This window comes from Miniopterus natalensis, chromosome 5 (assembly GCF_054644295.1).
Source record: "Miniopterus natalensis isolate mMinNat1 chromosome 5, mMinNat1.hap1, whole genome shotgun sequence".
NCBI lineage: Eukaryota > Metazoa > Chordata > Mammalia > Chiroptera > Miniopteridae > Miniopterus > Miniopterus natalensis.
In genome coordinates, this window is record NC_142085.1 from 68701472 (window position 1) to 68728430 (window position 26959).

General features: G+C 36.8%; 1 protein-coding gene across 2 annotated transcripts in view; it reads right to left on the minus strand.

Moving 5' to 3' along the window:
- PTPRK (protein tyrosine phosphatase receptor type K) overlaps window positions 1-26959 on the minus strand; it is a 434061-nt gene that overhangs the window by 155592 nt on the left and 251510 nt on the right. For both annotated transcript variants that reach the window (XM_087817607.1, XM_087817606.1), the window contains exon 7: window positions 8110-8403. In XM_087817607.1, coding sequence (XP_087673733.1) covers window positions 8110-8403 — 294 coding nt within the window. The remainder of the gene's footprint in view (window positions 1-8109; window positions 8404-26959) is intronic.

Consider the following 26959-nt stretch of genomic DNA (forward strand, 5'->3'; position numbering starts at 1 on the left):
TTTGCACAGATCTTGCTTGGGGTGACATAAAGGCACGGATTTCTGCCCACTGAAGTTTTTATGGGGTTTACAAAGTTTCATTTAACTTAGAACACTCAAAATTAGGATCCACTCATTATCTTTTTCTTATAATATGTTTTTCTCTCACTGCAATTTATATACAGGTTGGCAGAGAAGAAAAATAGAAGGGAAGAGTCATCCCTGCATCATTTGTTAGCTATAATAAAGCCATATTTTGCAGAAAGACAGTGGAGACCAGAAAGTGATACTTTATGAGGATGAGCCTATCTTCAGATTTAGTTGAGAGCCAAGTTGAATGATGAAAATAAGATACATCCTTAAAAATTCATTTTTTTTTCCATTCAAGAAATTGCAGAGTAACCAACATATTCCAAAAATGCTAATTATAACAAAGATGGGTCTGGATAAGTGAGTTTAAGAATAATCATGAATCTGTACCACTGCTCAAGAAAACATGACTGAATTGGAGGGGTGGGGTACAGAGGTCAATGCCAATGAAACAGTTGCCTTTCTTATTCTGAAGTAAAGAAAATAAATTATAGTTTAAATAAGGGGGAAAAAACAGGGAGTGACAACCGAAGACAGAGTTAGATTCTCTAGGTAAAAAGGAGGGAGGAGGTCAAGGACAATCTATGCACCAGGGTAAGCACAGTCTGACACTCACAGGTTTAGTCCCTTGGACTCATCTTTATATTCAGCACATGCCTTAGTGTTCACTCTCTGCATCCACAGCTTTCTAATTCTATCTGGGTCATTTCTTCTTCAGCCACTCTTGGGTTATTATCATTTAAGATATTATTGAAATATCATTCTATTTTTATTTCTACTTTCTGAGGATAAAAACAAAACAAAACAAAACAAAAAAACCCCACCTAGGACCAGAGGGAAAATCTAAGACATTTAATGGGACTGATGCTTTATTCAAATCATTTCCACCTGTCAGCTTTATTGTAGTATGCAAAATTCAATAAAAACAAATGAAGCCAATAAAAAGAGTACTTAATGATATCGTTAACAGACTCAGCATGCGGTAAAGTACTACAGATAAATAAAATAGTGTCATTTTTACTGGTTAACAAATGCTTTCTAGCAACAAAGTAAGTTAGAAGGCAATTACGAGCTCAAAGCAACCCAACTCTATTTAGTAAAGTTAATTACACAGCTACTAAAGATGTTCCCTATAAGGAAATGTTTCATGAACCGTGTATATGGTTAACTAGACATCCCATGCCAGAGGTAAAAAACAAAAACAGGTAGATGGAAAGATGATTTGCATATTTGTTCAGCTTTCATGGATCTTTTGCTGGGAGTTCCTAGCATAATAGACCATTAGCAGAGTTAACAGAAGTTGATTACATTATAAATATATCTCCCCCCTACACTGTGGAAATTTAGAACACATATGTTCCATAGAAATTTAAAATAACATTTCTATCATCCAGAGACCCCAGAGAATTCAAATAACCAAATAAATTATTTTGATGATTTAAAGTAAAGTATGAATTATATTTTCCATTTAATATCACCATCTGGCCTATAGTTTCACTATGTGTTGGTGGAAAGAAAAGAAAGAAGGTAAATCATCCTTATGGTGACAACTGGCTAACCATTGTTTTATGCATCATTTCACAGTTAAGAAATCAGAGATAAGGCTATGGGTTTTTTCAACAGAAGCGTTAATCCAGATTTTCAGAAAACAAAGGGTAATAGTGCATTCAAAATATTGCTTGAGTAAATTAACCTTTGGTCAGAAATTATCCCTCTCATCTCTGGATTTCCAAAGTACTTTGTGTTTTTATTATATCACTTATGGTTTTGTTGTTATTACGGTTCTAACACTAGAATGTCACTTTCCTAAGAGTGGGAATCCTGTCTTATTAATGTATCTTCTGCTGTCCTAAGTGTGACAATGTATACAATTTTCACCCTCAATAAAATTTATGAAATAAGTAAATATCTCATCAAAAGCATGGTAGCTCTTGAATTTCTCTGCAATCTTTCATAATTTTTTCCTCTACAATAATGTGTTGTATCATGGGTTTTGAATACATGTAATGACATTGGAAACTGTACACATTTTTAAAAGAAAAGTAAATTAAACAATGAAGTAAGTTAGATCACCTATAAAATGACTTTAAAATCCTTTAATGAGAGGAATTTTCTTGATTATTAGGAATGACAATATTTTCCAGGAATTTATATTTCCTGTTTTTGACAGAAAATGAGAGAGACATGTAGACAAGATGATAGCCAGAATATTTTAAAATTTTTCTAAGCATGTTTTCATAGTCCCTCCTGCTCTCAGTCATTCCTTAGCTCAAATTCATCTTCCACAGTAATGGGGTGATCTTTTTATAAAAGCAAATCTAGTAATGTTAATATGTTTCTTAAAAGCAAGAGGACAGCAGCCTGGACCATGTTGGGACCTGGCCACATTCCACCTGTAGCCTCAGTTCTACCACAGCACAGAGACAGCCAATGTTCCATCTGTTTTCAGAGCCCCAAAATCAGCAGCAAGCTTTACTACTGGGTTAAACATGTGGTTTCTTCTGTTTTTAATTTATTTTCTACTCTTTTCTGCCTTAAAAGCCCACTGTTCATTTTTAAGACCCAGCTTAAAAGCCATCCTTTCCTGGTCACAGCTTATCAAAACCACTCCCTTAAAGAACAGCTTCTTCCTCTAAATTTCCACCACTTTGCATTTTACTCTTGTTTATAGGTCTGTTCCTGGTGATTACTAGAGGCCTAAGTGCTTGTATAACTTTGAAGATCTAGTACTTAAGCCAGTGCTGTTAATAAAGGAAGAAACCAATAGAAGTTTTTCTAAATAAATGCCTTTCAAACTGAAATATTCTTGACAGAATCTGAAAAACAAAATCAGGTTATCACTCACAAAAAAGAAAAATCTAAGAAAGAATTTTACACTTTTAGATTTTTAAGAAAATTGAAGAACAGCTTTTCATTACTTTATAGTTTTTCGTTATTTTTCATTTCAAAATAATAACACTGCCTTTTAAAATTCTTGCTCAAAAACAATAAAGAAGGCATATGAAGATCATATATAAGAAATTAATACATTTAAAACATTTAAAAATAATTATTGATATAAGCCTTCAACTTAAAGCTCAGGGATGTCTTCCTTACACTGGAAACCATACCAATGCTAACAAAAGTTGTTTATTTGTTTTAACCTCAAGGCTGAGTTTCAATGATACCTAGTCTTTGTGACTGATAACTATCTTGGACCACAGTAAAAATCAATATATGGTTCCATTGTGCTGATGAAGTTGTAGCCATAAGGCCAAAATTCAATTCCTCACCTTGCGGTTTCTGGTACATGACTGAATTTGTTTTGTTTTTCCTTCCATTGTGCATTTAGGAGAGAAAAAAATGCATCTTTAGTAAATGTTTACGTGTAAAATAAGACACTCTCCTTTTCACTGCTTCATAGATTTACATGTTTCACTGAAAATTGCCAAGAGCATAGAACTTCAATATAAGAGTAGAAAGTAGTTTTCCCAACTGTATAAATATATCACATCCTGGACAACCTGAACTCTTGACCTTCCCCGTGAGGGAGATGCTGCTAAAATGCCAGTTAATCATAATGCAGCGCCACAATGGGCTACCCAGAAGCAGAAGGCAATTTAAAAGAGCAATTTTAACATGCAATTGCCAAAGCATGTGATGCAGACTATTTCGGAGGATGGCATAATTTATTTCCATTTAATAAGAAAAAGAGAAACTATATTTTCTTAGCTGCAATACCAGATGGTATACCCAGGGGAAACACACACACATACAAAATGAGTGTCCTTTCTTTGATTGTTTAATGAAGTTTTTGAATTATTTCCCATTTAAGACAACTTCACATTTATACTTTTAAAAAAATTTATGAAATGCCCGAAGAAGCATCATGTGAGCAATAACATGGGCCAGGCTGTAAGCTAAGAGCAAAACAATCAAACCCCTCGGTGCGCAGAGGCCGCAACCAGCAGCTGGCCCGGCAGGAGAGACCCTGCTCAGGTCACTTCCCTGCCAGGGATGCTAAAGGACTTTAGAAAGAAAACAAAACGAAGGAAAGCTTTGGCAAGTGGGTAGGACATTTTCAGATACGGACAAATTTAAACATTTTAAAACACTTTTTTGACTTTAAAATATTCAGCTTGAGTTTTAAGCATGTTAATGAATGGTGCTTTCAATAAAAGTGAAGTTACAGATCTCAAACTATGTTTTTCAGGGAATAAGTTAACCATGCAGAGATTATTTATAAAAATGTACATCCTGTCCAGATTTTACCTATTATACTTTCATTTATTCATGAAAGAGAAAAAAAAAGTCACCTACAGTGGGAGAAAGAGTGGAAAAAATTCAGGCTTTTTAAGTAAAACCCTTTTTCAGAAAATGTGTTTGAGCCATAGCTGCTGAGTAGTCTAATGTTAGATAAGTCTTGTTTCATTTTTGAGTCTTACTTTCACGAATTACAAAATTGGGATGATAATATATGTAATTCACAGGATTGGTCCGAAAATAAAATATCATGGTAATTCACTTCATGTGCTAATTATAAAGCAGTATTAATCAATACTTAACTATAAAAATCTACATTTTCGTGTTGAAATACAAAATTTCCTCATTGACACACAAATAAAATCATTTAATTAACTTGTTGCAAAGTTATTTGGAGACAGATTTCTGCCAAGAAAAGAAATATACTATTCCCAGGAATAAAAATTCAATAGCTTAAATACATTCAAACTGAATATTTAACTTAGTAAATTACTACTAATGTACTTTTTGATTGGGAGTTAATAGCAAAAAATTGTTCCTCTGTGATGGACCAAAATAAAATAAGAATTCCTCAGAGGCAGAAAATAATCACTACATCTTTGTTATTACAAGAAATTCATGTGAAATTGCTATTAGACACAAAGACAGCAAAGATTTTATACTTATTGTTAGGTTTCCTGGTGGTCTAACATGCAGGGTGTATTAAAATAGCTATATCAAAACAATCAACATTTATCCGATCACCTGATATTCATGGTAAAACACTACCACTACAGTATGGCATTTTCCCAGTCCTGATTAAAATGGAGTGAATTACAGAACCAGTATTCAGAGCTTGCACTCTTTAATACAATTAGATCGCAACTGCTCCAAAAGCTATGATTGGGGTTTCAAAGGGATCATTTCCCCAGATTTAGGAATTATTTTATTTTTTGCTTTTCAAATGGATTACTTTTAATTTTAAAGTAATACATGTTCATTAAATAAAAACAAACAAACACATAGTTTCATTAATGATGATTATAAGAGCAATAATAATGGCTGTTTCATTAACACTCCCTAAGCGCCAGCCCTTGTGGGAAAAGCTTACATGCAAGAAAACACAACCATTTCATGAAGAATTATTAAGCATTTGAAATCTATACTAAGTATTAGATAATATCGCAGTTAGCATCAGTTGTGTTTTGTTTAGCTGTTATAGGACACCAGGCTGAGGCCAGTGTTGGTCCTGGTGAAGTCTGAGGGATCTCATATTTGGAGAAAGGGATGTGAGTCTTGAATATCTAAATACTCACTCTGTATTTAGATATTTAATGTTTATCAGTTATATTCAACTTCTCCTTTTCAAAGATTGTTTAATGATTAATACAATATATGCTTTCATAAGCTTTATCTCCTTTTCTAACAATAGAGCAAGTTTAGTAGACATTCCTAGTAAAAGAGTAACCCCAGTTTCTTTCAAATCTATAATGTATGTAAAAGTCTAGTCTATAAGTACCTTTTTACCATAAAAATCTGTATCAAACACAACTTCATAAGGATATTAATAAATGAATAAACATGAGACAAAGACTAAACAAATGTGAAAGATAGTTTTAAAAACAAATAACCTTTCTATAGTTGAAATGAAAACTACAAGAGACCCTGATCCACTGTATGCTAGAGAGCCCACAAATTAAATGTTTCTCAAATAAAGATTTAGGAAAAAAGGCCAATAATAATTCTAAAATGTCAAGGCATTTATAAATTTGAAAGCAGTTATGAGTGTATGTTATTTTTACTCTATCCCCTCCCACACAGATAAGATTATTCTTAAAATAAAATACCTCGAAGCACTTCCTAGTCATATTTTTATTGCATTTCAATATGCATTTCAATTGCAGTTCATATAGATTCTGAACATAAGCATCTAATGAGGATAAACGAATGCTCATTAACATGTTTTCATCCACTAACACGGCATACCTAGCTTTAAAACAAAATCCCATTTACTTGCCATCTCCATTGGCCGTCACACCAATAACCAATATCAAGTAATTCCTAAGTTAAACAAAATGGTATTATTATTAACAATACATTGTGTGGTATTGTTAATTTTTAACGATCTATTTTGAAGAAAATAAAAAATAAGAAGGCAGATGTGATATTTAAAAAGAGAAGTTTGGGCACAGGGAGTCAAGAGGCAGACCCCTAGAATAGCAAAATTACTACTATTATTTTAATTTGTATATAATCATGTCTCAATGTCATAAAAATTAAATGTAGACAAAAGGTAATTTTCATTTGAAAATGTATAGGCAATATCCTCTGTAAAATGAACCCCATTGTTAATTGTTTTCTGTTAGCATAGAATATTAATTCTGGAAGACAGAATGAGCTCAGCTTCAACACTGTCTTCTCTTTAATTATTCCTCTGACTAGTTGAAGTTGTGGAGTGAACCTGTGCCCAAACTTCTCTCCCGTATAAAAGTTCACCTACTATCATAAGAACAATTTGTCGCATTACTTAGAATGAAAGGACACAACAGTACAGATAATTTGTAAAGCAAAATCTGTGACTTAGGCTGAGCAATGGAAACTTACCCAATGTCTTCTGAGTTAAGCTGCTTTTCAAACATAGGATCAATGCATGACACCAATCAGCAAATTAGTAGACTCACTATTGTCTAAATCTCAGACTAATGATTGAGCGATTAAACTTTCTATTTGTGAAAAGCTTTCAACATTAATATAAGATATATTAATATATATAATTAAGCTAGATTAAAAATATTTAAGGATGACAGTATATAAAGTAATTTCATGAGTTTTGTTTTGATTTTAGATCAGTATTCTATGTGGGTAGCCCCAAAATATTATAAATGCTAAACAGATGTTCAAGAAACAAAAGACATTCTGCAGGCATTTGCATTTTCATAAATCCCCACAGTCTTCGTTTTCAATTTTCAGAACCTAGATCATTAAATGTTCAAGATGCATAGACCCATGTACTAACTCTGCAGGTGTTTCAACATAATGCTTGATAGATAAAAATGTCTTTCAACTAAACTATTTTCAATTACAAAATAAACAGTGAACTAAAAAATGCACTCTAATAACCTAGACGATTCAACTTTCCAGTGGCTTTTAATAAATAGCTAAGAATTCCTTCCACTATAACAACATGGTAGAATAAGGAACTAGGATGTATGTTTATATATTACTTTTCATTTCACTTTTATGTTTTCTTTGTGTTTTCTCCATGTTATTATTTTCACCACTGTTTCAGGCATAGGGAGGGCAATAACAAGGCAATCATAAGGCAGGCCTCTGTGCGTTCTACAGCTAAATGTCAAGCTGTTCACTCAGTCCTCAACTGGATTTCCTGAAATAGAAGAGCTGGTCACCAAGGCTTAGTTCACAGTAACATTTCTTACATTATTAGACAGGCCTCTGCAGTGGTCAAGGGAGACAATTCCCACATAGTAGAGAGGCATTCAACATGTGTTTGAATTGCCAAGGTTTGTTCTCAATACATTCATCTGAGTCTATCAGAGATTTGAGGGTAAATACAAGCAAACTGAGCAAAATTACCATGAAAGAAAAGATTATGAATACAAAATAACAGAGAAACTCCCACTGCTCCTAAATCAGTCAAATTATGACACAGCCAAGGGTGTGATTTACCAAATTCACTCAAACTCTTTGAATAGTGAGATTACGTCATGCACCAAAGAATTAGAACTTTAAATATTATTATATTATATGCTTTATGCTATATTTTGTCACTAGGCAGAGTGGCCTGCTCTTTAGTCTTACCTGCACATTTCGTTCTGGTGATCAGAGGAGGTCCTGGGAGCCCCGTCCCACCTTCACCAGGTCTTGTAAGTAGAACACGGATCTCATATTCAGTATCTGGATCCAAATGCCATAATTTATAGGTTGGAGCATTGACTGCATGGGTTTCTGTCCAGGAACCTGATGTCATTCTGTATTCCACTTCTTTCAGGATAATGGGACCATCGCCAATGATGGAGTTGGCATTTAGCTGGATCAGCAAATATGTAGGCCCAACACCGAGCAGCTGGGGAGGAGCAATGGGTCTTGGTGGTTCTAGGAGAGATGAATGTGTAATCTAATCAGTTAAAAAAAATCCAAAAGACTACAATACACAGACATACACTGATGGCTCTCAAAGCCCAAAGGCTTAATAAATAATTTATTTAGGACTAACTAATAGACACATAAAAGAAAACTAGGACGAGTCACCCTGCAACTGTCCTTTTGAAGAGCAAATACTCTCACAGATGGGCTATGACGCATTACAAGTTTTTCTCTTATTAAAATCATGCCTCCCCAGGCAATAAACTTGTAAAAGCACAGTAAACATGTGAAATAAAGAGAAAATATTCAGAAATGGGTAGCTCTGATTAGCTACTAACGGAGTGTGGACCTAACACCTTTACAAATCTTCAAATTATTGAATACTGCTATCACTCATTATCTCCTTCATGAAAAATGACTGTGTGATGTTTTGCCCCCCCTCGCTTTGTTGTTTACTTCTGATGAAACAAGGAGGAAGGCATAGCAAAGCAGAAATCAGAAGCTAATCCCATGTACTGACTCGTTTCCACAACCCAACCTCAGAGTGCAAGGAATTAAAATTTACAATGAGGCAAAATCACAAATCACTACATACCACTGGCCTTTGGGAGTAGCATGGATTAAGGCAAGGCATCAAATATTAAACTCAAATGTCAAAGGCACACCGTCATCTAATTTGGGGTAGCTTAGATATTTTGCTTGTACAAAACTTCAGGAAACATTATTTCAATGTTTGAAGTTACAGAAATGATGAACGGTGAATTAGAGCGCTTTTTGCTTATTTAACACCAGTGTAGCTGAAATTGATACTGGACTTTGTGAAGCCTCCACAGCGCTAGCTCTGTCCATGCTACGTCATGAAGACATTCTACCTACCACCTTGGAATCAGGTGGGATCTTCTCTGAGTGTCTGGAAGAACACTACCAGAAGCCAAAGGGCTTTTTAAAAAAGCGTTAATCTTAATGAAGTTGCAACTGCCTTAAAATTGCTTTAAAGGTTTTCTTTTCAGAGTGAAAGCAAATCTAGAATATCTCTGGAACTCTTCTGCCTCAATAAAAGATAAGCAACCCAAGGAAAAAAGTGGCAAAGGATCTGAGCTAATATTTATCCAGAGAAGATGGACATGGCCAATAAGCCCAAGAAAAGATGCTCAACATCATTAGGATGGGGGTGGGGGTGAGCAATGACTAGTGTTGGTGGATGTGGAAAAGACTGGAGAGACTGAAATGGTGCAGTCCCTGTGGAGAGGTGAAACCTCACGACCCAGCAAATCCACTCTTAGATGTTTATCCAGAGCAAAGGGATGCTTGTATCCACAATAATATACATGAACATCCATGGCAGCATTTTTTTGCAATAAACAACAAGTGTCCACCAACATTTGAAACTGTTGGATAAACGAAAGGTAGCACATCCACACAAGGAACACTGCTCAGCCATTAGAAAAAAAAAAAAAAAAGATTCTGACACAAGCTGCAACATATGCCCAGACTATCTAAATATTGCACATATTATAAGCAGTCTGTATTTTACGAATAAACTGCGTTTGCTCCTATGTGTGATGTTTGTTTTCTTTCCACACTGCTCATGTCCCAAATAATTGAAGTAGGAAATGATGCTAAATTCATAGCTTACTAGGGTTCTTAGCAGAACATCAACACCTCACTCACATCACAGCTGAACATGAAGAGGTCTGATATTTAGCATGATGAAGTGACTTGTCCAATATATTATAAATGACCAACCTGGGTTCATCTATAAATTTATGGGTATTCTGAAACCTGACCTAAGGACTCTCTCTCTGTATTTTAATCCTCACCTGAGGATTAGTTTTTTCTGTTGCTTTTCAGAGAGAGTAGAAGGTGGGGGTGCAGGGGGGAGAGAAACACTGATGTGAGTGAGGCACATCGACTGGTTGCCGGACCCCGCCACACTCGCCCTGACGGGGGGTTGGGGGGACGGGGAGTGAGCCCGCAACTGAGGTACATGCCCTTGATCAGGAATTGAACCAGCAACCCTTTGGTGCACAGGCCGACACTCTAACTGCTGAGCCATACCAGCCAGGACCTAAGGCCTATATATTGAATGTTAAATCTCACCCATCAAAACTGCCCTGCATTGCCATGGAAAACGGGAAAGCAAACGAGAACAGCAGAAGACGGCAGGGAGAGGAGAGAAAGAAAAAACCACAGTAAAACATTACAAAGAAGGGAAACACCGAAGCATAATATTTCTTCTAGCATTTCTATCTTTAAGACAACGACATGTAAAAGAAGATGAAACTTAAAGTCAGGAGCTCTAATTTTAAAAATGCATACAGTAATAGCTGGGCAAACCTGAATATGTTATTTAACTTCTTGGCATTACAATTTCTTCATCAGTAAACTAGGCATTGTTTTAAGAATTTTTAAAGACTCCAGATTTCTAAATACAAACCCTATATTTGATGCAATTTTGCTTTGTTTTGTTTTCACCAGAGAACATATAAATAAAACCAAAAATTAACACTATTCAACACTAGTGTTTTGTGTATATGAAGAAATGAGTTTGATGTAATCAGGTTCTTGGCCTGAAATGGGGCAACAATTCACTCTGATCAGTTTTATGCCTCATTTGTTATGGTCAAGCCAAGAAAAGGGGCAGTCCGGCAATCACAGCAGTACCTTCATATTTGGAAATGTGGCAATAGTCAGAGAAGCTCAGAAGCATATACCTTGATTAACAGTGTGATTATAAGATGTGAAACCCAGCATTAATGAGACTAATATACCACTAGATATTAAATTTTTTATGTTGGAGGTAAAAAGTAGCCTCATATTAGCATATGTATTTTGGTTTTTGGCCCTTGAGAACAAGGAGGCATATTTATAAAATCTCTATTCATTTCAATAAATTATGCATGAATTTTAATCAGTTAGCAAATGAACACGTAATTGTTCTGCAGCAATATTAATATTCTTCATAACTTAATACACTATCAGACCCAGAGGTGTGGTGGGAATAAATCCCAAACGTACACTAGGTGTCAACTGAAGCATGCAAATACCCCAAATACAAGATAAACCATGCCGATGTTACTTATTAACTTTCAATTAATGACTTCTATTCATTATCCTAGAGCTAAGCCTATTATAAAATCGAAATTATACATTCAAATTATTTATTTGTTTTGTATTTCAAATGATTTTTAAGAGTGTCTTGAAATCACAAGTCATGAAAGTATATTCTTCTCTAATTATTACTATTGCAAATGCTATTTTACAAACATGTGTCACATATCAAAATGCAGTTAATTACTAAAATGTAAAACAGAAATAGAAGCCACAAAGCCAGAAAAAGTCAGTTAACAAAGTAAATACCAAGGACAATGACACGTCTACGTTCATTTGTCCAAATAAAACTAAATACCTCTTAATCCTAAATCCTATCTTCTTCCAATGTGTTTAACTTACTTGTCAAAGAGGCCTTAACAGAAACTGTCTCAAGATTAACTCTCCAAATGTAGAAGAAAGCAACAACAGTGTATGTGTCTCCTATGGCTGCTTTAACAAATTACCACCAATTTGGTGCCTTCAAAACAACAGAAATTTATTCTCTCAAGACTCTGGAGTCCAGATGTTTGGAGTCCACACACACACACACACACACACACACACACACTCTCTCTCTCTCTCTCTCTCTCTCTCTCTCTCTCTCTCTCTCTCACACACACACACACACACACACACACACACGCATGACCACCTATGATATAAATTTATATCTGTAGGTGGGCAGAAAAACTTTCAGTAAAAAATAATTGCAACTGAATAACAAAACCGTCACGTAGCACAGGTTGCATGCTTGTTTATGCTGCGTGTTTCTGTCACTGTGGGTAGGCCCAGCCAGGCAGCAGACTCCTCCCGGCCTGCGGCGATCTCCGCGGACAGTGCCCGGGCTGCGGGAGAGCGGGGGCCAGGCCGGGAGCTGAAGGTCGTGCGGGCGGGGGGGGGGGGGGGGGGGGCGCGGCCTACCCCACACCACGGCCCCTCCAGCGTAAGCGGCCAGCGGGCTCCTCTGCACAAGCGCCACACAATGTTAGAAATAGTCACCCACAGCAACCCAAGGCCGTGGTGGCCTAGAATTAAAGCCCTTGCGCTTCCATCTCTCAAGAGCCCGGAGCAGGGTTTTGAGGAAGGGGGACCATTTATTCCCGCGAGCTGACCGTGGCCAGCGAGGCATACACGGGCGCCCGAGGACACAGCTTGCTCATGGGCAAGTGAACTGATCATGTTTTTGGAAGAAAATCTATTAATATACATCAAAAAGTAAGTGTGTTCATAAACCGGAGTAACCCCACCTCTAGGAATATATTGTATGAAGAGAATTTAAATCTTTGTTTAGAAGAGCAAAAAATTAATAACTCAAACTATTAAAAAATAGGACAGTGGTGAACACAAATTATGATATATCCATTCAATAGAATTTTGCACAAACTTCAAGATCTCAAGTTGTGAAGGTTACATAACAAAAGTCAGGGGATATTTAAGATTCTTAGAGCATTCATTAGAAAAAGAAGGGGGGATATGACTAGAAAAGCAAAACAAAACAAAAACAAAAAACACCAACCACCAATCACCACCCAAAAGAAAATATACCAAAAAGCAAACAGCAGTGATTGGAGAACTGGGAGACCATGAGTGGATTTGCTTTTCTCTTTTACATCTGTTTTCCAATAAAATTCTAATGTGCTCAGAAAATTTCTCATCATTACATTCTTAGTATTTGTCACAGTGCCTGACAAACTTCAATAACATTGTATTAGAATGAATGACTGGCTCAACATCACCTAAAAATAAAAAAAATAAAAATAAAAGTTCCCCATGCCACAGCAAGAAAAATTATCCACATAAATTACATCTATTCCATACAGAAAAAGGTAGGCTGCAACTTCAGCAATGATGACCAACATTTAGAGATGAAAACAGTAAAACCTTGTGTATTTACTTATTTATTTCCAGATGCTGAAAAGTTAGGTCCTCAAAATATAAGATTTAGCACCTCTTACTTTGAACTGTGTAGCCAGCCAATTGCTCTGACATTGATACACAGCACCTACAAAATGTTACTATTTAATTAAAGGAGTTAGTTGACTGGAACAACAGAACACTGTCTAGGCAATTGCTTAGTGACCAAGTGGCATCAAGTGATTTATCTAGCTTGTAAAAAAGGGCACAGCTACAAACATACAATAATTCCTTTTTGTCTTTTAGTTAAAACAGGTCAATTAATATTTTTAAAAGGATTTTTCATGTGCTTAAAAAAAGTGCATATGTATGCATATATAAATATTTGAATTACAATATTCCTCAAGGATGCTATCAAAATACACAACTGCACTTATCCCAGAATATATACCAATAACTTGAAGTTCTTGAATGAAAATTTAATTCAAGGTAGGAGAAAATTCTGAGGATAAATATGCCACTCTATTAAACAGCTATTTTGTCTTTCTACCTTTGGGTAAAGTGTATTTATTTTTTAAAACTGCAAGGTCTGTGGAATTGTAGTATAAAAACTCAATGACACGGTTTTTTCCTGCTGCCTAAAGTGCTGAAATTAAAAAAAAAAAAAATCCACTGCAGCAACTAAACGGCAAATTTTGCATACTAAATTTTATATCTTAGGCATTACCATGGATTTTATTCAGCTTGATTTGAAAACATTGCTGTAATAACTTTATCACCTGCTTGAAATAAAAAGGCACGCCAGCGGCACCCTGCTTCAGATCTGTCAGCAAGAACTAAAAACAAGTTTAGGTGCATATTAGGGTATAGGAAAAGATGAATGGATTTTCAAAAGTGAAGTTTATTTGCTTTTTTAGCCCATATAATCTAGTCCAAAAACTACAATTTGCCTCATTAAAATCTATGCAATCCATTGGTTCAATAATTCAAAACCTTTATCAAAGCCTGCATAGTGCCCCAGTCCATATGGCAGAAAACCATGTTATGATGAATATTACAGATCCTTTTGACTGAGTCATCAGTTGATACAGAAGATGGCTCTGATGGCCATTTAATCCCTCATTTCAGCTTGGTCAGAGCTCAGACTGTTCATGCATCTCAAGGAAAGAACATCCAGTTTATTCCAAGAACAGTGATCAGGTGAGTAGTAAAGCTAGAACAGCCTTCAATTGGTTGGTTGGCTCCCTCAGGTCTAGGGCCATGAACAGGTAATCACATCATCATCTCATCAGATAGCTTTGTAAGGCAGAAGAATAAAAAACTTATAAATGGTGACATAAAGGAGGGGACTGGTGTTTGGAAATGACAATATATGTCCGAGCAACATGTCAAGTATGCCTAGGTTACACAGGTGGTTACTCCATTCTAGGTTATAGGTCAAAGGACTTGAAGTAACACCACTGAGGTAGACACCTATGTGTATATATTTAAAATATATCTTTATTGATTTTAGAGAGAGGAAGGGAGAGGGAGAGAGAAACATCAATGATGAGAGAGTCATTGACCGGCTGCCTCCTGCACGCCTCCTACAGGGGATCAAGCCCGCAACCCGGGCATGTGCCCTGACAGGGAATCGAACCCCGATCTCCTGTATCCTAGGTCGATGCTCATCAGCTGAGCCACATCAGCTGGGCCACGATATTTTATATTAATACATATTAAGACACAACGGCCGACTCCAGTAAAACATGAGATAACAATTAAAGAAATATATCCTCTGCAAAATCTGTATAATAATGAATTATTCTCTCTCTCTGTGTGTATGAACACAGACACATACATGTATAATGTATAATATAACCCACAACAGTATTATATTAAAATACTCTGAGTCTTCCACATTTAAAATATAACACTAAAAATCTCATGAGCCTGCCCAGCCGGGGTGGCTCAGCAGTTGAGCATCAACCTAGGAACCAGGAGATCGGGGTTCAATTCCTGGTCAGGGCACATGTCCGGACTGTGAGCTGCAGCCGATCAATGACTCTCTCATCATTGATGTTTCTATCTCTCTCTGTCCCTCTCCCTTCCTCTCTCTGAAATTAATAAAGATTTTTTTTTTTAAATCTCATGAGCCTAAACTTCAAATTTTAAGGAATTTTAAACTATGCAATTAGAAGAATTTGCCAACATTTCATTATAACCAAACATAATTTCTGACAATGTGACCCCTGGGTTGTGCTGACTCACTGTAATATAACACATAATAAGCATTTGTCCATTATGAATATGTACTTTGTGATTATGCCAACTCACTTTAAAATGATGCGTGAAGTTTTCATGTACATGTAGCCAGCAACAGATGGTCATTTTTCCATGTAATGACTTAGTCAGCAATGGAATCAGGGGATACTACTTGCTCCCTCCCTGATTACCAGGCTCAGAAAATCCAAGACTGTATTTGCCTGAAGTTGATCAGGACAACTATTATTTACCTGCTATTTCTTACATGACTCTAGAAAGTACAGAGTAGTCATTTTTTGGTCAGGCATATCCCTCTATGTATGCCATTACTAAATTTAACACTTTATGAAAAAAATTGTGATGACATAGAAAAACAATTGAACAAGATTTCAATGATGTAGATAACTCCTCTAGATAACAGGCTTTATGTACGCACTATTAACTCCCAAGCAGTCATAATATTAGGATGCTTTTTAATTCAAAAAACATAAATCTTCAGAGATTAAAAAAAAATCTTCATAGCAAAGAAACTGTGTCTTTGGCTTATGCAGATTCAATTCAGTTTTATAATGTGCAGATTCCCAACATGTATTCATTCCAAAGAACAAATGATACAAATGACCAGTTATAGAACATTTCTTCAGTTTTGACATTAAACAAAACACTATTTCCAACACCATTATTGAAGAGATTGTCTTTATTCCACTGTATTCTCTAGCCCTCTTTGTCATATATTAATTGACCATAAAGATGTGGGTTGATTTCTGGGGTCTCTGTTCTGTTCCATGGATCTATTTGCCTGTTCTTGTGCCAGTACCAGGCTGATTTGATTATAATGGCTTTGTAGTATAGTTTGATGTCCAGCATTGTGATCCCACCACTTTGTTCTTCTTTCTCAAGATTGCTGCAGCTATTTGGGATCTTTTTTCGTTCTATATAAATTTTTAGAATATTTGTTTTAGATCTGCGAAATATGCCATAGGTATTTTAATAGGGATTGTGTTGAATCTATAGATTGTTTTGGGCACTATGGACAGTTTAATGATGTTAATTCTACCAATCTAATGGACATGGTATATTCTTCCACTTGTTTATATCTTCTTCAATCTCTTTTTTTCAATATCCTGTAGTTTTCCAGGTATAGGTCTGTTACCTCCTTGGTTAAGTTTATTCCTAAGTATCTTAATTATTTGTTGTTGTTGAAATGCTAAATGGGTTTTTTTGGGGGGTGGGACTGGAAGAAATTAACCAAAGAACATATATACAGAACCAGGGAATCAGACAATAATGTGGCGAAGGCTTGGAGTGGGGCAGGGGCTGTGAGGGGGTGTAAATAGGGGGAAAATGGGAGACATATGTAATACTGTCAACGATACCAAAAGGAAATAAAAAGGAATAAAGACTAGAATGTAAGAAACAAACAAAACCCCCCACAATTATATATTCTATTGGGTTAGATGACCTTGATAAAACCAGGAGGTAGAGAACTTTTAATGTGAAATGAGTTCAGCAGAATCAGTCAGTGTCTAGATCAACTATTCCTGATGCTAACAAGGTAAGAGGAGATCTGCATAGGGAACCAGAGAACAGATATCTGTGCACTTCTATTTAGTCTGTGAACTAAGAAAGGCAGTTTTCTAATGGTAACCTGAGAGCGTACAGGCATAATGCTTAATAAAAGGCAATGCCATAAAAACAGAGCCATCAATGTGGTCAAATAATTATAGGAACTTCTGAATAATTATTTTAATCATGTAGTTCTGATAGAGTAGGCACTTAGATAGGCATGAGCAGAGCAGGGAGGACTGACCAGGTGCATAATGTCACCAGGGTGGAAAGTCCCGGGTGCCTAGCAACAGGCAAAACTGGGAAAACAAGTGTCATAGGCTAGGACCTTACCCCCCAGGGTGACCTTACTACCCCTAGCATGTTGCTACTCATGTGGTTTAGATGCCCTGACCTTTCATATCGCTTGCCATGCGGTTTAGACCACCTTAGAGGAGGAACAAGGGGGCTGGAGAAGAGCCTCATATGACCCCCATACAAGCTCTTGCATGACCAGTCCCTTAAGTGCTCAGGACAATGAAGTTCTGATAAGTATCAAATAATCTTAGGAACAAAGCCTCAGGTCTGTTAACAACAGAGACAGAGTTCAGGTCAAATTAGACATAACATCTAGGCCTCAGTTGTGTTTCAGCTCCAAGCCCCGAAAAGCAGCAAAACCAGACAAAGTGTCCCTATGGCTAACATTGGGACCAGTTGCAAAGACTACTGACCAATCAGTACAGACTAAGGCCCTGAAAGATACACCTGGAAAGCTGAAGAACCAATCATGTGGTCAGAGTTGGAACTTTCCGGTTCCACCCACACCCACCCCCACCCACCACCACCACCAACACACACACACCTCCAGCCACACACACCTTCAGGAGAGAGACTGAAGACTGAGTCCAGTTGCCAATAGGCAACAATTTAATCAATCATGCCTATGTAATGAAGCCTCCATAAAAACCCGAAAGGACTGGGTTCAGAGAACTTTCAGGTTGGTGAACAACTGAAGATCTGAGGAAGAGTGGAACACCTGAAAACAACATGGAAGCTCTTAGCCCTTTCCCCATATCTTGCCCTATGCATCTCTTCCATCTGTCTGTTCCTGAGTCATATTCTTTTATAATAAAATGGTGACCTAATAAGTAAAATGTTTCTCTGAGTTCTGTGAGCCACTCTAGTAAATTAATCAAACTAAAAAAGGAGGGTTTCAGGGTAACGGGAACCTTTGATTTATAGTCAGAAGGTCAGAAGTACAGGTGACAACCTGGACTTGTGACTGGCATCTAAAGTCTAAGGAGGGGTCTGTGGAACCTGTAATTTATAGCCAATTGGTAGAAGCATTGTGACTGGCAGCTGAAAGGGGCTGGGGAGGACCAGACCAGTCTTTCAGGACTGACCCCTCAACCTATAGAGTCTGATGCTGTCTCTGGGTAGATGGTGTCAGAAGTGAGTTGAACTGTAGGGCATCCAGTTGGTATCCCAAGAAATGCTTGTTGGTATGGGGAACACGCTCCCTCCCACATACATTGGAATTGGTTGCAGACACTGTTTATCATCTAAATCATAAAATATTGGAAGGCAATTCTAGTTGTGACCCATTTAAATAAAGGGCACCAAGACCATGGCAATGCAATTATATAGCTAAGGAGTTGGGCTCTTCTTTTACAGCTACTGCTACGTGACAAGGAACCTCCCTATTCTACTTCAATAAATAGCACACTATGATGATTAAGGGCACGGGATGCTACAGCCAGACTGTTCATATATTCTCTCAGCTTCAAAATTTCCATTCTTCCTCACCTTTAGCCAGATCAACTGAGAATTTGCCAACGAAATAAAACATAAGTAAAATATGCAAAGATTTTCATGTGCACTGAAGAACCTTGTAAACAGTACCTCCATGAGTGGACTTAAGATGAATATGAATTGGGTATGAAAGCCTACTGTTTTAGGTATTTAAAGAGAAAAAAGTGTATGTTTCTTGGGGGTGAATTTTTGTAAAATGATACACATAAAAGTTGATAGCTGAGAGATTGCCCCATTGTAATTGAAGTGTATCATTTCTTGTTCCAAAGCAATACACTTACATTTTTCAAAGGTATATATCTACATCTATGTTCAATTTTTAAATAAGGAGTCTGACATTGGCTGAAGGTCAAGAAAGTTAGTTTGAAAATTAATGACAGAGTTACACCAGAAGCATGTAACTCCTACAAAGCATAATGATACGTTTAAAGCATAAAGGCACTGACTTGTCCCTGAATACTTTTTACCTTGCTGCAAAAGTTATTTTATTTTAATATAAATCTAACCATGTTGAATAAGTACTTTACTAATTATAAATTTATATTTTCCTATTTATAAAATAAAGTGTCAATCAGGTGATGAAGAAGAGATATCAATGGTCAAGTCTGTGCCCTCTGTGTTACATGGTACCACATGGGTGATGTTCACATTATAGGCAGAATAGCAGGGCTGGGGGGGGCTTGATAGTGTTTGTGACTGTCACAGTATTATAGATAACACACAGAAAATGCAAAAAGGCACAATAATATAGTCACTGCAGTGGTTTGAAAATGGCCACAAACTCTCTGAGAGCCTTCTCATTAAGAGGTTGGGTTCATGGTCTCTCCTCCTGAATCTGGGCAACCTCAGGCCTACCTTCATGAGTATGTAGAGCCCAGGGGAAGTAATGGAACAAGACTTTGAGACTAGGTCACAAAACACCATGTGACTTCCCCTCTGCTCACTAGAACCTAGAACACTTGCTTCTGGAGCCCAGAGCCACCATGGGAAAAGTTCAATTAGCGGGTAGAGTTAGCCCAGCCCAGGTGCCAAACATGTACATGAAAAAGTTTCCACATGATTCTCGCCTCCAGGAATTTGAGTCCCCCTCAGATGTTCAATTTGAGCATCTCCAACTGAGTCCTGAAATGTCATGGGACAGAGAAAAACCATCTCTGCTGTTCCTTTCTGAATTTCTAGCCCACAGAAGACGTGCATTAGAAAATGGTTACTGGTTTATGCCAGTGAGTTTTGAGGTATTTTATTTTGTAGTAGTTAGTAAATGGACCATTCGTTATGTCTTATGAAGAGGCTGAAGGTAAATTTTGATGACAGATGCAAACTTCTTAACATAAAATATACTGTTCTTTCATTATCTGCCCCTTGCTTACCTGTCAAGTCTCATGTCTTACCACTCTGCAATTCTAATCCTAGGTTTATATATAACAATTTGCATTTTCTATGGGAAAATCTTCTCTTATATTCATCCACCTCTGTCCTTTATATGCTGCCTGCAGTGCCCTTTCACCATTTATAAGCTTTGCAAAATCATTCATCTTCAAATCTTGGCTCACTTATTACAACCTCTGATAAGCCTTCCTCAGCACACCCTCTGCAGATGGAAAAAAATTCATCTTTTTTTGGTAAGAGATTTATCTATATTATCTCTCTCTGTTTAGTTATTGAGGTCCTTGAAATGCAAAAACTTTATATTATTTGTATTTGAGTTTATGTCATCACTTAACACATTAAACAATCAACCAATGGTTGCTGAATGAATGCATTTATAAGCAATGAAAGGAGAAACATAAGCCAATTTAAACTGGAAGGCAGGATATCACCTAGGTTGGTGAGGACATGGAGCTTTCAAGCTGCAAGCTGGCTTATAAATTGATACAACAAATTTGTAAAACTCCTTTCCAGGACCTACTAAAGGTGGGCATAAGCATACCTGGCAACTCCACTTCTAGATCTATGCTTCCCCACATTAGTATCTGTCCCGCAAAGGTATGTGCTGGAATATTCATATACCACTATGATAAACAGCTCAGAGAACATAAATGCCTACCATCAGTGAAACAGACAAATTGTGGCACAGCCATCAGACAGAATATTTTACGACAATGATGTCAAATGATCCACAGCTACTTGTGACAATATGAATGACTTTCACAAATTTAATGTTGGAGAGAGAAGCCAAGTGAAAAATATAAACTGTAAAATTTCATTTACCTAAGTTATTCATTAGTGTTAGAAGCCAGGGACAGTGGTTACCCTACCCTGGGGGAGTGGGGTTAGTAACCATAAGGAAGTGAGGAGGGCTTCTGGGGTGCTGATAATATTCTTTTTTTGATGTGGATGAGTATATTAATTTATGAAAATTCATCAAGCTATACATTTGTAAAGCTATATATTTAATGTATAATTTTCTACACTATACTTATATAAGAAATTTAAAAATAAGTAAAGAGAAAGGTGACTGTGTATCCAACTGGAACCAAACTCATGCCCAGAGACACCCCTACACACAACTCAAGGACCATTAATATGATTAGAATTTCATCCTAACTGACATTCAATATTGAAAGTCAGCATTTTAATAAGAATCTAATTCCATAAAAATTTCTTGAACATCCCTACCTTAAATAGAAAAATAGAGTACGTGGAAGAGAAAACTTCCTCCAGACAAAAATTAAAAGTTTTCTAACCCCATTTCACCAAGTTAAAAATGATATGACAATAAAGATAGGAAAGGAAGGAACGGAGGGAGGAAGGGAGGTTATAGCTATAATGTTACTTGTCAGGGCAGGATGCAGTTAAAAGCAGTAGTCAAGCAACTTAAAAGAAATGCATTATTTCTAAAGTAACAATAAAATGATAACTATGATCATAGTAGTTAGAACCATTAAAATTTAAGCAGCTTTTCTCCACTGCCACTATATAAACTTATTTAGTTTACGTAGAGCATACTTTTACCATGTGCTGAAAAGAGTCTGAGCTCTGGAGTCAGCCTTGGGTTACAGTGTGGGGCCAGCTCCTTTGAGCCACGTGATCCGAACAATTTTACCTATGAGCCTCAGGTTCCCAGTGGGTAAAATGGGGACAATAAGAGTTGTCACGAAACTAGAGAAATCACCATCTGTCTATCTATTAAGCATCTATCATAGCACCTGGCACATTGTAAATACATTATAAATCGGTGTTTTTCTTACAAATTATACTAAACACTTATATCCTGTTTTATTAAATTTATATTTACTAGAAAGAAAAATAAATGACTTAACCATGTCTATATCCCAATACATCAGTCAGTCACTAAATAAGCTTACGAGCTGGTGCTAAACCACCTTCATTACCAATGTGCATGGAAAGTGAGGCGAACTGATGCCCAAAAAATCAAGAAGAAACAAGTCCTTAAGGACATGCCTGCTTATTGACATATTTCATTTATAAAAAGGCCACATTTTCAGATACCTTTTATATTGTCCATATACTTGTTATTAACTGAATATAGAACAGTTTTTTTTAAAGTCGGAAATAAAATGAAGAAGCATAAACATAAGGTTTGTTGGCTTCTTGGACACTCATGGACAGAAACTATAGAGGAGAGGGAGGAATTATAATAGTATCAGGTACAAAAAATAAATTTTAATATGTTATAAGTTAAAGACCAGCTATTCCTATGGCTACTTCTTAGTCATTTTTATTAGCAATAAAACAATGATTTGCCTATGACAATGCTCAAAAAGGTTAATCAAATCAATGCATAAATTAAGAATGTTTTTTGTTTATAATAATTTTTGTTAAAGCGAATTGAAGAGAAGTGGGAGAGAAAGGATAAAAGTCTGATGATATTTAAAACACATGCTATTCGATTTGGGTATTTCAGAGCCACTCTCTTTTAAGAATCAAAGAAAACACACACATCAACAAGATGGCACACTTCCATCACCCAGCAGAAAAGCGTGCTGCTAATGATAAAAGGTATTCATAAAACTAATTTCACTCTCCCTACAGCATTCACTCCAGGCATTTGCAACAACAAAACACTTTATTTTCACTATCAAAAGAAGATTATCAGTATAAACTGCTTAAGCCCATTGTCAATAAGCAAGATAGTTTAAAATTAGGCAAGTAAAGCCAGAAAATGGAAACCTTAGGGTGTTAAAGAATCTTTAAAAAATAACTGTGATAAACTTTTTATAACCATCTTAAGAGTCATTTTCCTATAACACCATAGGTTCAAGGTGATAAAGGGTCACTAATATATTGCCAAATGCATTTTGATGAGATAGATTCCATTATAATTGCTGCAACCATTCCAGCCCCAATTTAGACATAGAATCCAATTATCCATTTCATTTTCATTTAGACCTCATGGGCTAGATCATTTATCATGTTTCATGATAATGATCAGAAGACACATGGAAAGTGATTTCTGGAGGTAACAAATTACCTTCCATATTAGCATAGTTTACAAGATCCTGTCAACAACTACTATGCATAAACATGAGGTAATTAAATTTACAATGTGCAGGAGTGTTTGATATGCTACTTGCTTCCCTTACAGCTGCCAAAAATCTGGGTTGCTAAATGCAGCAGACCCGTTTGGTTGCAAATCAGGAATCGTTATGCCCCGGAACTCCAACAGGTAGCCGTATGCTGCGGTTCAAGATGCTGAGACGCATCTTTCATCATGTGGTATTATTACTTCTTGCCACCCAGCCATCCATCATTGCTGCAGAGCAGCCTGGAATGATGGTCCCGGACCCTCACAGTCCTGCTCCTTGAGCTCTGTCTCATCCGTCTTTTGCATCACTCCAGATTCACAGCGAAGCACACGCTCTGGCTGCAAAGCCGAACGTGAAGCTGTAACGCCTTTAACCTCCGGTGCCTCGCTAATAGTGAACGATTTCTCTTTATTATGGAACCACTGTTCTGAAAAGACTACTCATGCTCGCTGATGCTGAAAGATGATTTTTAAAATAACCAAGTTATAAAATTCCAATAGTTGTGGAGAAATGCATTCTTTTGTTTTATTTTGTTTTTGCCACTTAGGCTTCAGAATTGCATTAGTATTTCTATTTTTATATTTATTCAGAAAACTCAGAAACACAAATTTAGACACAGACAGACACAGATGCCTCTGAGTGCAAAGGTACACACAACAAAGAGAAAAGATAGCCTATAACTGTATCTAAATTCAATATTTCTATCTGAAGTCTATTAGAGTTTCAAATATGTTTGATAGTAAAAATCAAAATTTAAGGTACTTAGCATGTTGAAATTGCAAAACAGGAGTTTATCCTTGACACAGTGCAAACAAAAGAAAGAAATGTAGAGTTAGATGCAAGAATATTCGTGAAAAGTGCCATTTAAAATAAATCTCTTACCCATCCATTTTTCACTTTTACACTTATTGCTAAGAGGACCTTCAAAAGTGATACGAGTTACCCAGTGGTTGGTATACCATAAACCATCCAAGACTAAAGGGTCTTAACTCCACTCCATCTGAATGCTGTTATAAAAGTTTAATAAATCAAAATGATCAAAATGTTGCCAGTGGCAGATGGGGATTCGGTTTCTAATTCAAATTCTCTTTAATATATGGCTTCTCTCTGACATCTTGCATCTCTACCATCCCCGTTGAATCCCAAACACCCTGCTTTCATCATTACCATGCATCCACCGGTCCAATCGTGGTAACCACTTTTTAACAATCTTACACAATAAAAAGAAATGTCAAACCTAGTGGGGTTCTAACACAGAAAATTATGGCAGGTGGGAACTCTTTATCTACCCTTAAGTAAACATTTTTAAACCATCCGCTGCAGTGAATGGCATTCTTTGAGGATTAAGAAATGCTGTTGGCCAAAAGTCTTAGAAAAAAAAATCCCCCTCCTTCCAATGCTTTAAAAAATTGATGTGAGAAAAAGACATGTCTAGGAGCATTATTATCAGGGGCAATCAAATTCTGAAGAGCAGAGAAAGTTGAGAAGTCTTTAGATAGTTTACCTTATTTTTATAAAGTGAAGTTTTCACAAAGAATACTTTGATAGTCTGGAATTCAACCAGGAATGTACATAAAGTAGCAGGAAAAAATATTTACACATCCTGTATCTTAGATCTGGTTTTCATGTGAATCATCTCAGAAATAAAGAAGAAAAGGACATTTAGTTACATTAAGGCCTCCTTTTAAAAATTCCATTTAATTGAATACAAATGCTTTTATCCTAAGTTTAACAGAATAAAAAATTCTGATAATATTGGCTAAAGTCTATGAAATGAAAGCTCACAAAATATTTCTATGCACTATGTACATACTGGTTAATTTATCTTGTCTTGTATCTCTACTTAATACTCTAAAATTAGTGGAAGCCTTTTTCCCATGCCTAAAGATTTTAAACCTGTCTTCAATTACCCCAATCAAGAGTTTACAATTGAAATTACTGTCTGTGCTCTCAAATAAGTTCTACATATCTTCCAAATTTCTGCCCATAATACCGTATTTCACCTAGTATCCCAGGCTACTTCTCCTATCATTCCACAGTGTTCTTAATATTTCCTCCATAATCTCTCACCCTTTACGTGCTCTTTCCACCACAACCCCCCTCAAGGACATCTTGCCATTTCAAGCTTTTATGATAGTTAGAGCCCCTTAGTCTTCCTCCCTGCAAGCTCATTCTCCAAATCAGCTCTCATCCTGGTTTGCTGAGATATATGAAGACATGAGTAGCCTTTTATAAAACTTACACAAGTTCCCAAATCAAATGACACAATAAATTTATACAGGTATCCTCTGCTTTTCAAAAGTTCACAGTATACCTCTTCACTTTTAAAAAAAATATATATATATATATATTTTCCAGCTTCATTCAGATATAATTGAAACATTTGTAAGTTTAAGTATACCTCCTTCACTTTTATGAAAGACCAACATTAGTACCTGTTTTTACTAACTGAAAGAAATCACAAAAGGTAGTGATGCAGGTAGCAAGGCAAAAAGCCAAAGCAGGATCCAGCGCGTGCTTCCCAGTGAGCGGTGATCCCAGGCAGCGGCGCCTCACCTGCCGGAGTGCCCCCTCCAAGCGCCTGCCCCGAGAACCACTCAGCATCTCAGCACCAAGCTGTGACAGTCAGTGAGCATCTGTGCTTTATTTCAATTTATACTATGCATCTGTTAGCAAGATGTGTCCTTAGGTATCAGAAGAGCTCATAAGGCTGTTATGCTTCGCATAAAACTGGACGTAATTAAGCATTTTGATCATGATGAAGGAAATAAAGTCATTTGTGTGTGTTGAATTTTTGTTTTGGGAATGATGCAACTTTTTTCCAAGTAAATTAATTGTAATTGCTTCCTGCTTTATGCCATTTCAGCTTAGGAAAGTTTTCATAGGAATGCTCTACTTTCAGATGGCTGGGGGGAAACCCTGGATTCCTTAGTCTGGCATTCAAATCGCTCCGCAGTCGGGCCTCTAAGTACACATTCAGACTCACCTCAGACTTCTTCCCTGGGACCACTGTGTCACGGTCCATATTTAATACTAGTCCCCAAGACCATGTGCTTGCACAGACCATGCCCTCTGTTTGGAACGCTCTTTACTTATCTTCAAGTATCCAAATCCTACCCACCCATCAATGGTAAGCTAATATCTTACCTTCTCAACACATCCCCTGACCACCAAGTCAGCAACGAGGCTGCCCCTCTGCTCTACACTTAAGCCCATGCCATCCACACGGCACTTTACGATCTGTGCTGGTTTTGTTTCTCTACAATGACTTGATTATATTGCTGTGTGTTGGCCACGTGCTGCCTAGAGACACAGCAGTGAACAAGCAAAAGGGGCTGGTTCCTGACTGGGCCAGTCTAGCGTGGGAGGCAGATGGTCGTAACCGCAGTATTATTTTGAAGACTGGTAAAGAAGCATGGCAGGAAGAGGAGTCCTAAGGGAGGAGAGAGCAGGGTACATGAAAGCAAGTGAAAGAAAGCCAGCGCCGATAGGTGAGCGAAGGACAGGCTCCGGAAGGACTGGAGTGG